Source organism: Hylobates moloch, unplaced genomic scaffold, assembly GCF_009828535.3.
Source record: "Hylobates moloch isolate HMO894 unplaced genomic scaffold, HMol_V3 SCAFFOLD_2, whole genome shotgun sequence".
Taxonomy (NCBI): Eukaryota; Metazoa; Chordata; class Mammalia; order Primates; family Hylobatidae; genus Hylobates; species Hylobates moloch.
The window spans coordinates 135,190,807-135,206,525 of NW_026652277.1; the positions used below are offsets into that span (position 1 = coordinate 135,190,807).

The 15,719-nt window shown below is 38.4% G+C and overlaps 1 protein-coding gene across 3 annotated transcripts in view; it reads right to left on the minus strand.

Moving 5' to 3' along the window:
• The window catches only part of ROS1 (ROS proto-oncogene 1, receptor tyrosine kinase), a 145,518-nt gene extending 132,411 nt beyond the window's left edge, over nucleotides 1-13,107 (minus strand). For 2 of the 3 annotated variants that reach the window (XM_058430549.1, XM_058430548.1), the window contains exons 1-4: nucleotides 12,695-13,107; nucleotides 4,391-4,435; nucleotides 2,175-2,234; nucleotides 389-415 (exon numbers count right to left, since the gene is read on the minus strand). In XM_058430549.1, the coding sequence (XP_058286532.1) occupies nucleotides 389-415; nucleotides 2,175-2,234; nucleotides 4,391-4,435; nucleotides 12,695-12,817 (255 nt within the window). In that variant the 5' untranslated portion in view covers nucleotides 12,818-13,107. The remainder of the gene's footprint in view (nucleotides 1-388; nucleotides 416-2,174; nucleotides 2,235-4,390; nucleotides 4,436-12,694) is intronic. The other variant, XM_032165650.2, reaches the window with a different exon arrangement.
• Between the last annotated feature and the right edge of the window lie 2,612 nt (nucleotides 13,108-15,719).

Genomic DNA, 15,719 nt, shown 5'->3' on the forward strand with positions numbered 1-15,719 from the left:
AAGAAAATGGAATCACCAGAGATATCTCTGAATGTGCCTTTTTCTTCTCTCCCTTCCATTACCCCAACTCCAACTCTGCCCAGGGTCCAGGGATTATAACCTCCCAAACCAGATTAGAGTAATATATATATACATATGGTGAATGTGTGTGTATGCACATAGGAACATATATATTATATACATGCACATAGATACATAAAACAGTAAATATTTGTGCCAAAATGGAATTTAACAGTCATTTGTATACTCAGAGTAATAACACTGAGGAAGAATGTCTCAGTACACTGAGAATAACTTAGGTTTCTTCACCCCTATTTTAAAAGCTTTTTAGAGACCAGAGATAAAGACATGTGGCTTGATGACATCTTTTTTGTGATTGCCAACTCACCTCACAAACGGTGGCATAAGTATCATTCTGCATAGAAAAAAAAGACTACTTAAAATCTTGAAAGTTGTAAATAATTTTACACTTGATCTTAGCCAAAAGGCCGAGAAGCGATTAGTTGTAAATAATTTTAGTGACACTGAGCTGTACATTCATTTGAAATTAATTTATTGCCCCACCATTGATAAGCAACCAAAAAACCAACAAAAACAAGGGAGCCCAGAGCAGGACCTCCTGTCTGGGCAGGACACTGTATAAGCAGCTCTAAAAATTAAGCTGTTTGCATCACTGGAAAAATGGGAGAATATGATGTCCACCAGAAAAATCTCAGCAGGCTGAGGTAATCTGTGGTGGACCAAGTTAGAGAGTGAAGGAGTATTTGCAAATGCCAAAGGTAAACAGAACAGGAAATGAAAACCACCAATAGCTCTTGCTAGCAAAGGACAGCAGATTCCTCTGTCCATGCTGGCCCCTGCAGCAGCCACACGGCCTCCTGAATTGTTTCCCAGCAACAAATGGTGCTTTCCATTCATTCCATCAGCAAATGTTGACTGAGCAGCTGCTATATGTCCCACACTGTATTCAATGCAAGAGATAACAATCTAAAAAAGACGGAGAGCATCCTGCCCCAACAGAGTTTACATGTTGGGATAAAAGATACTAAACACACAACTAGACAAATTATTTGTTTGAGTTGCAATTTCTGAGAAATATTTAATAGCCACTAAGTCCAGATAGTGCATGCTGTACCTTTTGGTAACTTCCATTCTGTGAGGCAGTCAGTCACAAATGTGAGAGTGGGCATAGGTAACTGCTATAATAGAACTTTGCAAGGACACATTATATGAGTCAAACTATGAATATACTCTAAAAACTATGTATATAAAAAGAGGTTAATGCATTACTTAAATCTCAATGTTATAATTTAACTCATCAATAGAAAATGACATTAGGATTCCCCAGCATTACCACAATTCTTACTGATTTAATACCTGACCTGAACAACCTAAACAAGGGAACCCACTTTTAAATGGCAAAATTCGTAATCATGTGATCAGAGTAGTTACAACGTGACAGGCTCTATCTTTAGGAGAAAGATTCTGTTATTATCCTAAAATGGATGAGGAATGTAAAGTACTAAGGGGTTAAGTATCTTAAGTTACATACTGAGTGGCAAAAGCCAGGCTACATAATAAAATGAAAAATAAAATATCTGGAGATGTATTTCCTACATAAAGGGGAGTAAACCAGGTGTTTACGGCCCTGAGTTAGACATCTACTATAATTCCCGCATAGAAACTTTGAACATGACCTACGGCCCTGGTATCCAAAATGTGGTCTGGGAACCACCAGCACTGCAACACCTGGGAGCTTGTTACAAGTGCAGAATCTCAGGCTCCACCCAAGACCTATTGAATCAGAATCAGCATTTTAATAATATCCCAGATAATTGCACATTAAAATTTGAGAAGCATAGGCCTAGGAAATTTAACAAATACCGGACATTCTACTAAAAAACATTTATAGTTTTGGAGCAATTGAACATCCCTGGGTTCTGTTATTTGCAATAACCTTCCGTGACGTCTAGTCGCATTAAAAATGTTAATCTCAATCTCTTTTCCATTACTATGTATTATCCAGGCTATTGGTTTTTTAGTTTTGTTTGGTTTTGTCTTAGGGTCAAGCAAACTAGTTGAAAGCCAATGGAAATGCAAATGGGAATCCTCTTACACAACTTTCCTCTTGAAAGAAACATCAGTATCAAAATAGTAACCTAATTAATACTTACACACTTTAAAGCACAGTTTTTCTGATCTACAGAGTTCCAAAAGTAACATCCTTGGATACACTGCAAGAGACAATAACAGACAATGGTGAGTGATTGAAGAAATGTGACTTTTTCTTGTCACCTGAAAGTACAACGTAGTAACAAAAAGCATCACTCTGTGTTTTAGAAATAGAAATCTACCAAGAAACCTGAGGCCTCCAAAGGATCCGAGATTTTGGGATTCCAAATAGAGCTGTCCTATCTACAGGTAGAACAAGGCTTGTGGCTCACTGCAGGGCAGCAGAGTTGCTGAGTGGAGTTAAGCCTGGCATGTGCAGGCCTAGAAGCCAGAGAACAGCCAACCTTCAGGGAAGACACTGTACACTGGGTAGTTGTCAAAGGTAAAGCCCAGGACAATGTGGCATTGGTATATCCTGGGTCCCTAAGGTGTCCTCACATATCAAGCAAAACTCAAAACTGGAGATTCGACCAGATGGTAGCACGTCAAAACCTAAATAGGTAGACAGTTTGGGGAGTTGGCTGCCTACTAGCAGCTTTCACCCCACAGCTGCCCTGAAAACCCCAAGTTGCCCTGACCTGCTATTGGACAGATTTGATATATTTCTCCTTGCCTTACTTAATTCATCTGTACCTGTCTCGACCATTCCTTCCACAGGCCACGGTGGCACCTGGATTCCTTTTTCTTACTTCCTGCTCAGTCTCCTTTGCCATCTCTTTTTGCCTCTCTCCACCCCTTTGGTGTTTGTGTTCTATCCTCAGCTTTTTCTCCTCTCACTCTTCTAGTTCTCCCGGAATGAGTTCATCCCCTACCTCAGCTTCAAATGATCTGGATGTTGATATCCTCCAAACTTCTAACTGCAGCTGAGGCTCCTTCCTGAGCTCCAGATCCAGATATCCACTGGCTCATTAGATGTCTCCATTTAAGTTCCTACAAGCACTTCAAATCCATCATGTGGAATTCAATTCCTCACTTTCCATCCTCAAATTTGCTCTTTCTCCTATGTTTCCCATTAACACGCTACATTCTCCTGAGTTGTCCAAGCCTGGAACCAGGGTGTCTTCTTCTCTCACCCCATTCTCCCCTCTCATGGAAAACCCATCACGAAGTCCTATTGACTTATCTGGTCATTAACTAAAATCTTTACTGCCTCAGGGTTCATCACTCACTGCCTCAATTTTCCGCTTTGCCATTTACCACTTGCCAAAACCTTAGGGGGGACTCCTCTTGTTCCCACATTTGGAGTGATCTTTTTAAAACAAAACCTGGTTACACTCTTCTCTTATCTAAAACGCTATATGTCTTTCCATCATCTTGTGAGTTAAGACCAACTTAGTAAGCATGGCAGACAAGGCCCTTCATGATCTGGCTCCATGTAACTTGGCAATTGGTATGTAACTTGGCAATTGGTCTTCCACTTCTCTGTCCTCTATACATGTACCCCATCTTCCAAGCAAGCTGAAATACTCAGTTTCCTTAACAACTTAGGCTACTTCACACCTTTGTGTCTTGACAAAAAGGGCCTTCTCTGATCAATATGCTTTTTCCCCTCTAGTCCATCTGGAAAACTCTTCCTCTTTCTAGTTTTAGTTTGAAGGCCTTGCAGGCAAGTGAGGTGCTTTTTACTCTTGTGTATTCTCTTTTCACTCCTCACACACACCACAATTCTGGTTCTGATGATGAGGTCTGGCCATAATTTTATGCATATGTCTATCTCTCTGGTTTTAAGTATGTGTCTCAAAAAGGTTGAGAGTCCTTTTAAACAGAGACCCTATTTTTTTCATTGTTAAATTTCTAGTTCCTGGCACAGTGCCTTGTGCATGCTTATACCTTAAGCCACTAAACACTTGTTAAACAAATGAATAGATGTGCAGAACAGTAATAAAACCATAAAATGTCATTGTTAGAAGAAATATTAGATGCGATCTCAAACAACACATAATAAAACTAAATCTCAGAAAAATTAAGTAATTTGTCCAAAGCCACACAGTTATATAGAGACAAAATCATGCACTTGGATTGGTCCTGTGCTGTTTCTACTTCAACACACTTCATTTTTATATAAATTCAGACTTCTCATTATTTTCAATTTGTCTTCTTCCAGCAAGGATAAATGAGATTTTACTTAGCAATTCTTACTGTGATAAAATCTGATCATTGTCCCTTCATTATCAACACAAACATTGTAATATTCTTGACAATTGAAGAAATTACTTACCGGTTCACTCAGATTATGTGGTGTGCCAAGGTCAAGCTGCTGGCCCTGAAACGAAGAAGGAAGTAGTAAACACCAGCCATCAGTACTGGGTTCCGTGTAACTAACACACCTTTTAAAAAAGCTTGCTGAAATAATGTTGCCTCCTCAGCATTTTGTAACTCTAAAGTAAAGAGCCAAATGTTTTAGAGGCATTAAATTCATCACTACCAGACAAAATGCTGGAGCAAATTACAGATATAATGTCTTAAGAACTTTGCAGGAACTACAAAGGTGGGAGTAAGAATGTGGCTATAGGGAGAGAGTCTCACACAGAATTAAATAATCCTGTGGCATTGGTCGGTTAATCAAGTCAACAGACTCCTAGGTTAGTGATGAATTGTGTTCAGACTTTTCCTTTTTAAAATTAAGAGCAGGGAGAAAATGCAAATTGGTATATAGTAAAACATAAGATTACTCTTTTATGGCTCACATACAAATTTTAAGAACTTTTTTATACTGGAGGAAAATAAAAGAAATAGGAACCAAGGACAGAGATCTATAAATTGCTCATTATCTCTCTGGTTATAATTTGAATAGAGTCCTTCATAAACAAGACAGTTTACAAAGGATGGCAATCAGATAATCTGGGCCATCAGATAATCAGATAAGTACCCACATAGTGTTCTGTGCTTTGTAGAGAGAAGAGAGCAGCATCTATCACTGAGCTCACTGAGCATGCTCCTCCTTTCTATCCATTTGGCTCTTCACTCCATCCTCAGCACCTAGAACACTGCCTGACAGAAATAGGTGTTCAATAAATACTGATATGCTAAAGGAGTAAATCCATTAATTCAAAGTGGTTTCCCACGTAAGGATGCTCCAAAAGTCCCTTGAAAACATTATCCAATGGCTTAATATTGTGTGGGTTGACTTGCAAAGTAATCAGACTCAAGAACCAAAGAAAAAATGTTGCCTATTTTTTTCTTTAATTTGAAGCATGAGTGAGGATTCCTTTAAACTCCATTCCCTAACCGGTTATATTTGTAGGAAAAGAAGAAGGATGATTATTGGCTTTTGTTTTTAGATAATAAGCATTTAGATAGTAAGAATTCTATCTGTGAGATGAATTTTGCAACCAACTGCTTAATAGTACTTTGTTTTCATGATTTTGTTCAAAAGGTGGTTGAATCGCAAGCAAATAAAAATCAGGTGAGAGATAATGAGTTGAAAATTGAATCTTTTCCTACCCCTTCAAAAATGCATGTTAGCTCATAAAAGCAAAAGGGTGGATGCTGGGTAGTCTTTGTGTTCCATTTTAAACAGTAGGAGAGCAGAGATATTTCTTGATGATCATAGTAACATTGTAACAGTAGTGAGTCCTGATGGCTCTTCTCAGGAGTAAATTTAACAGGCTGAGTGAAATGACCATCAAATGGTCTTGGGCAGGGTAGCCTCACAGTCAGGTCTAAGGGTTTCTAATGAGGCAGATTTTGTCAACACTCTTCCCTAATCTCCACTCGCTCCCCATTCTTCTCCTCACAATTACAATAGCTAACATTTACTGAATTATTGCTATGTTCCAGGCACTCTTATAGGTGTTTTACACTAAATCTCATTGAATCATCTCAGCAACCCTATAAGGTAGCTGCTATAATTAACCTCATTTTACATCTGGGGCACAGGGAAGTTTAGTAAATTACCTGGATTAGGATTTGAAGGGGGCAGAGTGATCGACTCCAGAACCCGTGCTCTTAACCGGATGCCTTCCATAATCTCCACCAAAATCACATTTTTCATTTTGAACATTAGTGAGAGGTGACAGCATGCTGGCAGTCCTCACAGCCCTCACTTGCTCTTGGCGCCTCCTCTGCCTGGGCTCCCACTTTGGTGGCACTTGAGGAGCCCTTCAGCCCACCGCTGCACTGTGGGAGCGCCTTTCTGGGCGGGCCAAGGCGGGAGCCGGCTCCCTCAGCTTGCAGGGAGGTGGGGAGAGAGAGGCGCGAGCAGGAACCGAGGCTGCGCATGGCGCTTGCGGGCTGGCTGGAGTTCCGTGTGGGCGTGGGTTTGGCGGCCGCCCCGCCCCACTCGGAGCAGCCAGCGGGCCCTGCCGGCTCCGGGCAATGAGGGGCTTAGCACCCAGGCCAGCGGCTGCGGAGGGTGTACTGGGTCCCCCAGCAGTGCCAGCCCACCGGCGCTGCGCTTGATTTCTCACCGGGCCTTAGCTGCCTTCCCACGGGGCAGGGCTCGGAACCTGCAGCCCGCCATGCCTGAGCCTCCCACCCCCTCCATGGGCTCCTGTGCGGCTGAGCCTCCCCTACGAGCGCCACCCCCTGCTCCACAGCGCCCAGTCCCAACAACCACCCAAGGGCTGAGGAGTGCGAGCGCACAGTGCAGGACTGGCAGGCAGCTCCACCTGCAGCCCCGTGCAGGATCCACTGGGTGAAGCCAGCTGGGCTCCTGAGTCTGGTGGAGATGTGGAGAACCTTTATGTCTAGCTCAGGGATTGTAAACACACCAATCAGCACCCTGTGTCTAGCTCGACGTTTGTGGATGCACCAATTGACACTCTGTGTCTGGCTGCTCTGGTCGGGCCTTGGAGAACCTTCGTGTGGATACTCTGTATCTAACTGATCTGATGGGGAGGTGGAGGACTTTTATGTCTAGCTCAGGGATGGTAAATGCACCAATCAGTGCCCTGTCAAAACAGACCACTGGGCTCTACCAATCAGCAGGACGTGGGTGGGGCCAGATAAGAGAATAAAAGCAGACTCCCTGAGCCAGCAGTGGCAACCCGCTCGGGTTCCCTTCCATGGCTGGAGGCTTTGTTCTTTCGCTCTTTGCAATAAATCTTGCTACTGCTCACTCTTTGGGTTCACACTGCTTTTATGAGCTGTAACACTCACGGCGAAGGTCTGCAGCTTCACTCCTGAAGCCAGCGAGACCACGAGCCCACCGGGAGGAACGAACAACTCCAGACACGCCGCCTTAAGAGCTGTAACACTCACCGTGAAGGTCTGCAGCTTCACTCCTGAGCCAGCGAGACCACGAACCCACCAGAAGGAAGAAATTCTGAACACATCTGAACATCAGAAGGAACGAACAACTCCAGACGCGCCACCTTAAGAGCTGTAACACCGCGAGGGTCCGCGGCTTCATTCTTGAAGTCAGTGAGACCAAGAACCCACCAATTCCAGACACATTAGGATCCCCGCTGGTTTGCCTTAGCTCCAACTACTCCAATTATTTGCTTCCAATAGTCAAATTCAGTACCAGATCTCAAACTTTCTTAACCTAATACCCACTTCGTGACATAAGCTTTTCTGTTCTGCCCACCTGAGCCAGAACTAATCTCATTCTTTACTTCCTACTCTAATAAATGGAACAGAGCAGAATGATCTGTAATTTAATTCCACATGATATTTGCTCCCAATGTGATATTCTCAAAGTTATCTGTGGTTATATCCGGTACATAAGTAGGATAATACTTAATTCATAAGCTTCTGTGAAGATTCAATTAAATGCATTAATTATTATAGCGCAGTGCAGGCACTTAGAAATGTATTAGTAGTATTATGTCCCAACTTGCTATTAACAGCCTTTTGCATACATATCTTTGGGTAGTTAAGCAATAATATCCTCAGATAAATTTGATGTATAAGATTAGAGGTATATTTTCTCTTTCAATTTTGAGATTTAATAACCCATTCTTTTCTAGAAATTTATCCATTTACATCCAACCAACAATTCATGAAAATGGAAGTTTACCCATACTTTTTCCAACTATAAATGTTTTTATCTTTGCCAATTTGATAGAAGAAAAATTGATAATTTATTTTTATTCTGCAATTCTGTGGTTGCTGTGAGGTTGAATATCTATCACATGATTTTAGCCATTTTTTATAATATATATTATATATTATATTGGAATATATATTATATATTATATTGGACTATATATAGGAATATATATTGGAATTATATATATTATATTGGAATATATACATAGGAAATATATATATTATATTGGAATATATATATATATATAGGAAATATATATATATATTTCCAATACCTTTTGGGGTACAAGTGGTTTTTGGTTACATGGATAAATTATATAGTAGTGAAGTCTGAGACCTTAGTGTGCCTGTCACCCAAGTAGTATACATTGTACACAACATGTAGTTTTTCATCCCTCACTCCTCTCCTTCCCTCCCCCTTCTGAGTCTCCAAAGTCCATTATAACACTCTGTATGCTTTTGTGTACCCATAGCTTAGCTACCACTTATAAGTGAGAACATACAGCATTTGGTTTTCTATTCCTGGCCAAATAATGGCCTCCATAGAATAATGGCCGCCATAGAATAATGGCCTCCAGCTCCATCCAACTTGCTGCAAAGACATTATTTCATTCCTTTTTATGGCTGAGTAGTATTCCATGGTGTGTATATATCACATTTTTTTATCCACTCATCAGTTGATGGACACTTATACTTCTTTTTTGAAGTGGCTGTTTATATTCTAAACTCATCTTACATGCTTTTATGTGTATCAGGGAATTTTTCTTTAAAAACATTATTTATCATGTGTAATACTTTTTTTCCACTTTTTGGCTTTGCTGTTACTGTATTCTGTTGTCATAACAGTTTAAGTTTCTAAGTAGTCAAATTTATTGATAATTTCTTTTTAGGGAGTCTAAATTTTTTAATTAGGCTTCTTAAGACATTTCTACTTCAAGATTACAGAAACAGTTACCCTAATTTCTTCTAATATTTTTATGAAGTAAACACTTGCTTTGTTTCGTTTATTTGTCTGTTTGTATTTAAGTAAACCTTTCTGTTTTTGTTTCTTAGAAACAGAATCACCCAGGCTGGAGAACAGTGGTGTGATCACAGCTGACTGCATCCTCGACCTCCCTGCTCAATCAATCCTCCCACCTCAGCCTCCTAAGCAGCTGGGACTACAGGTGCATGCCACCATGCCCAGGTAATTTTTGTATTTGTTGTAGAGACAGGAGTCTCACCATGTTGCCCAGGCTGATCTCAAACTCCTGGGCTGAAGGGATCTGTCCGCCTCAGCCTCCCATAGTGCTGGAAATACAGGCATGAGCCATTGCATTTAACCAAAAGTCATACCTTTTTACAAAATATATCCTGAAATTTATTTGAATCTGGTAGTTATGTAGGAATTTTTTATGCTAAATGGATAGCAACTCATTGGTTTGAATTGTCATCTTTTTTTTTCACATTCCTTTATGTACATGGTTTTATTTCTTGATTGTATTCTGTTTTACTCACAGGTTTATTCCTGTAGCAATAAAAACTATGCTAATTTGTGAATATTTTATAAAATTTCTGAATTATGATCTTATTATGTTTTAATGTTATATATTGATATACAGGACACGTTTTCATGTCTGTCCATTAATTTTTTTAAAATCTTCCAAATCCTATTATTTCTAATAGTCTTTCAGTTGATTTTCAGTTTATTTCTTTGGAAGTTGAGATACAAATCAAAAATAAATATATTCTCATCACCCTCTAATATTATAAAAACACATCATGTTTGTAACAGCCTTTAACTGTCTAGTGTTAGAAACCTTGATATCTCAGTATTTGATAACTTACTTTAGGGCATTGATTACATAATTTACTTCTTTTGTATTCCCAACTGCATCCACCACAGAGCTGAATATACATAGATACCTAGAAAAATTTATTGAATGCAATTGGTATTCCAGTCAATAAATTGATATTGAACGAAATTTATTGAATGGAATTGATACTCCTGAGCCCTTCTCAATGTTAGTTCCTCAGTTGTTGTGATTTGTTAATTCAAAAAAAAAGGGGGTTGTGATGTAATTCAGGAATGGAAAACCAAACATCATATGTTCTCACTGATAAGTGGGAGCTAAACTATGAGAATGCAAAGGCATAAGAATGATACAATGGGCTTTGGGGACTTAGGGGAAAGAGTGGGAGCAGGGTGAGGGATAAAAGACTACAAATATGGTGTAGTGTATACATGGCTGATGGGTGCACCAAAATCTCACAGATCACCACTAAAGAATTTACTCATGTAACCAAATAGCACCTGTTCCCCAAATAACTTATGGAAACATTATAAAAGGGTTTTGTTGCTAAAGAAGATGGGAAAATTATGATTAAACAAAGCCTTTAATATGTTATTGTGCCCTGTGAATCCACAAAAAGAGGGCATAGCAAAATACACTTCCACAAATTATTCAACCATGAATTCTTTTTTTTTCTCATAAAAGATCTCACAATACTAGTGTTCTGAAGAGCATAATTTGCTGTTTTCTGCAGCACATGGCATCTAGAATTCAAAAAAACTTTTCGGTTAATACTTTCAACTAGTACATGCAGATCTCTGTTAACGAAGATAAAAGTAATGTAAAATACCAATGCTCAAGCATAGAACTATGCTTTGTGCAATTTGGCCCACAATTCTAACATTTTATTTTTGGACAAGACATTCTTGTGGTTGTCTTTTTTTTTAAGAAAACATGTCTCAATATCAAGAATTACCCAATAAAATTATAGATGACCTTCAGAGTAAATGCCCATGTTTTTAAAAATGATACAGAAAATATAATAAACTTGAGCACTTTGTATATCCTCTCCTGTGAACCATGGTTACATTCAATTCTACATTCACTTCACTTTTGTCCCTCCAGGCCCTATGTGGGAACATGTAGTACTTTCACTGGTCAAATTGGCAGACCGTGTCTCTCTTGCTGTTGCCACATATCAGCTGTGCCTTTCTCTGTAGGTGGTGAACGGAAGGCAACTCAACAAAGGAACAAACTGTCTATTCCTACTGCCAAACCCTGAAAGCAAGGAGCCCACACAAAAAGATAAGAATAAATAAAACTACAGTAAAATAAAATGGAGACTGCAATATTGGAAACAACTAAAATCAGTTTCAGTAGCAGGGAAATTAACAAATAAATTATGGTGGTACATTCATATAACGGAATACTCTAAAGATATTAAAGATTCTGTTTCTAAAAAAATTTCAGGGTCTAGGGGAAATCTCACAATACAATATAATGAAAAAGCTGGATGCATAGGTGGGTGTAAATTATAGATATATATGTACACATATATATATGAGGAAATATACTAAAAGAAAATTCAATCAAAAGGTTACTAGGGCTAGAATTAGAAGTTTTTTATTCTTCTCTAGTTCTTTATGTTATAAATATTTTATTTAAAATGTATATTCTTATTATAATTAGAAAAAAAGTCTTTTTTAGAACATTTAGTTTTCCATTTAGTAGTTGAAACATTTAATAGTTCCATTCTTCCATTTTTAAGTTTCGGTTACAAATATAAAAAACTAAGGCATGCAATTCTATATTAAAGGCAATGAAGTCTTTGGCAAAGATTTATATAAAATACTAAACTTTTTAAAAATGCTACTAACCATGGTAAACCTAAGTAATGTTTTAAACTACAGTTTAAATCAAAAGTGTATAAGCACAAGTTTTTTAATCTGCCACAGAATTCTATCTCCAATACTTTAGCATAATATAATGAATACTATATTTAGTACTTGTATTATGTTTAAAAGTATGGCTATAGATAGGGTCATATGCAAACTATCATGATATTTTATTTGTCTTTAGACAGGAAGAGTGCATTTTTCTCTGTCTATAGAGTATTTGGTTTTTAAAGTTAATTCAGTGGCTGTTTTAAGTACAACTAAATTACAACTGAAAAGAGATGGTACAATAGTTAGAGAAGGGATGACACCCAGAAATGAGAATGAAAGCATGAATTTCCATATTAAAAAGCTCACTAAAATTATAAATGCACAAACAGAAATAAAGAAATGTACAAATAATTATTGCCTTAAAATATAATATTATTTTACATGGCATCTGTATCTGCTTCCTTTTTCATCCAGCTCCCTACACAGCTGGAATTAGCAGGCATTATCCTGTGGCCAAAAAGATTTCAGGTTTCAAGACAACTACTAATGACTTTGTAATAAATAAGTTTAAATAGAAAGTTTTTAAGTGTGCAAAATTGGCAAAATTGATTCCATTTAAACCTTTACCCAGTCCTCTAGCTCAAAAAATATATGACCACGTACCCTAAAGAAATAAAATAGCCTGCTTTATCTTCTGCAATTATAAGGGCTCCTAACTTATCTAAGAAAAAAATAATCTATCTTGCCTTGTTGCCACCACTTTTCATAAGAAAACTCCTCATAAAGAGAAAACAATTCTATCAGTTATAACAAGCTGAATTCTACACGTTCCACTTCCTGCAAAGACAAATATTAGATTGTGAGACTTACCAGATTAGTTACACACGACTTTAGGCAGCTATTTAAAACTGTACACTGCACCACAGAAATCCATAGGCAGCCAAGAGTTGCAAAATGGACAAGTTTCGGAATAAGACAGTAAACGTTCTTCATCACTTCACCAATGGCAGATTTTTAGATGGCTGGTCTAATTTTCTCCATTTTGCTATATGAATTATTTGGGCTTCATCACTTCAATTGGAGGAGTAGCTGATGGATTTTGTTTTGTTTGTTTTGCTATATTAGGATATACTTGCCTTTTGAAATAATACTTGGCCTTTTTCATTTAGACCTTTGAATCCTTGAAAGCTTGTAACAGTTCCATAAGAGCTATTTCATAACAGCTTCCTTTTACTCCCATAAAGAAAGTCACCCACTGACTAAAGGTTAGTTCTTAGAAGAGCACCTCACATGGAAATTAAAGAAAACGAATTGTATTTCAGCAAGGGTGTGACACGTGCATAGTCTGAAACTGGAATGTTTCAGTGGGTCGTCCACCACGTTACTTCTCTAAGCTCTTTTCCGCCTGCAGGGAACTGGGTTTTTACCACGTACGCTTTAGCAAACAGTAGCACTATTATAATAAAGAATTATTGAAAAAATAGAGGTACCCAAATCAAGCAATGCAACTGAGAGAGAAAACAGAACTCAGAAGCCAAATACATATTTTTAAATTTAAGAGCAAACAAAGCTGAAATTAATAGACAAATACCCTGAGAGAGAGTTAAAAACAAGGAAGTTGGTTAGAGCACTCTCAGAACTTTACTACATATTAACTAAAATACTGCCTTATCAGGTCTATCGAGACAGCCGAAACTAGTTACCAGAAACCTAAGATATGTTCAAGTGTCTGCCTTGAGACGGAAACATTGTACAAGCTTCCTTCCTGCCTTCCTGCCTGTCTTCCCTCCTCTCTCTCTCTCTCTTTCTTTCTTTGAGATCGAGTCTCGCTCTGTTGTCCAGGCTAGAGTGCAGTGGCGTGATCCCGGCTCACTGCAACCTCCGCCTCCCGGGTTCAAGCGATTCTCCTGCCTCACCCTCCCGAGTAGCTGGGACTACAGGCGCCCGCCACCATGCCCAGCTAATTTTTGTATTTTTAGTAGAGACGGGGTTTCACCATGTTGCCCAGAATGGTCTCCATCTCTTGACCTCATGATCCGCCCACCTCGGCCTCCCAAAGTGCTAGGATTACAGGCGTGAGCCACTGCAGTACAACCGGCCAACCTCCTTGTTTTCTTAAATAAATTATACTAAATGTAACTTAACCTTTTCTTAATGATATAAGGTTCTCACTATGAGTTACACATACATGAGATTTTGTTTTGAGCTGAATGTCTTTTTGATTGGATTTTTGTTTGTTTTTTAATTTTTGTGGGTACGTAGTAGGTGTATGTATTTATGGGGTACAGGAGATGTTTTGAAACAGACATGTGATGTGAAAGAATGGGGTGTCCATCCCCTCAAGCATTTATCCACTGAGTTGCAAACAATCCAAGTACGCTCTAAGTCATTTTAACATGTACAGTTATTATTGACAATAGTCACCCTGTTGTGCTATCAAATAGTAGGTCTTATTTATTCTTTCTACACTTTTTGTACGCATTAACTGTCCCCATCTCCCATCCCCCACCCCACCCACCACTACCCTTCCCAGCCTCTGGCAACCATCCTTATACTCTCTTTGTCCATGAATTCAATTGTTTTGATTTTTAGATCCCATAAATAAGTGAAAACATGCAATGTTTGCCTTTCTGTGCCTAGTTCAATTCACTTAACATAATAATCTCCAGTTCCATCCATGTTGTTGGACATGACTGAATATGGCTGAATAGTTCTCCATTGTGTATATGTACCACATTTTCTTTACCCATTCATCTGTTGATGCATACTTAGGTTGCTTCCAAATTTTAGCTATCGTAAACAGTGCTGCAATAAACATTCGCATGCAGATATTTCTTTGATACACTGATTTTCTTTCTTTTAGGCATATACCCAGCAGTAGAATTCTAGATCATATGGTAGCTCAATTTTTAGTTTTTTGAGGAACCTCCAAACTGTTCTCCATAGTGGCTGTATTGATTTACATTCTCATCAAAAATATGCAAGGGTTTCCTTTTCTCCACATTGCCACCAGCATTTGTCATAGCCTGTCTTTTGGACATAAGCCATTTTAACTGGGTAAGATGATAACCCATTGTAGTTTTGATTTGCGTTTTTCTGATGATTAATGATGTTAAACACCTTTTCATATGCCTGTTTGTCATTCGTATGTCTTTTGAGAAATGTCTATTCAAATCTTTTGCCTATCCTTTGATTGGATCATTTGATTTTTTCCTATAGAGTTGTTTGAGCTCCTTATTTATTCTGGTTATTAATCCCTTGTCTGGTGGGTAGTTTGCAAATATTTTCTCCCATTCTGTGGGTTTTCTCTTTACTTTGTTAATTGTATCCTTTGCTGTACAGAAGATTTTTAACTTGATGTGATCTCGTTTGTCCATTTTTGCTTTAGTTGCCTGTGCTTGTTGGGTATTGCTCAAGAAATTTTTGCCCCAACCAATGTCCTGGAGATTTCCCCAATGTTTTTTGTAGTAGTTTCATATTTTGAGGTCTTAGATTTAAGTCTTTAGTCCATTTTGATTTGAATTTTGTATATGGAGAGAGATAGGGGTCTAGTTTTATTCCTTTATGTATGGATATCCAGTTTTGCCCACACCATTTATTGAAGAGACTGTCTTTTCCCCAGTGTATGTTCTTGGCATCTTTGTCAAAAATGAGTTTAGTGTAGGTGTGTGAATTTGTTTCTGGGTTCCCTAGTCTGTTTCACTGATCTATGTGTCTATTTTTATGCCAGTACTATGCTGTTTTGGTTACTATAGCTCTGTAGTATAATTTGAAGTCAGGTAATGTAATTCCTCCAGTTTTGTTCTTTTGCTTAGGATAGCTTTGGCTATTCTTGGTCTCTTGTGGTTCAATATAAATCTTAGGATTGTCTTTTCTATTTCTGTGAAGAATGTCA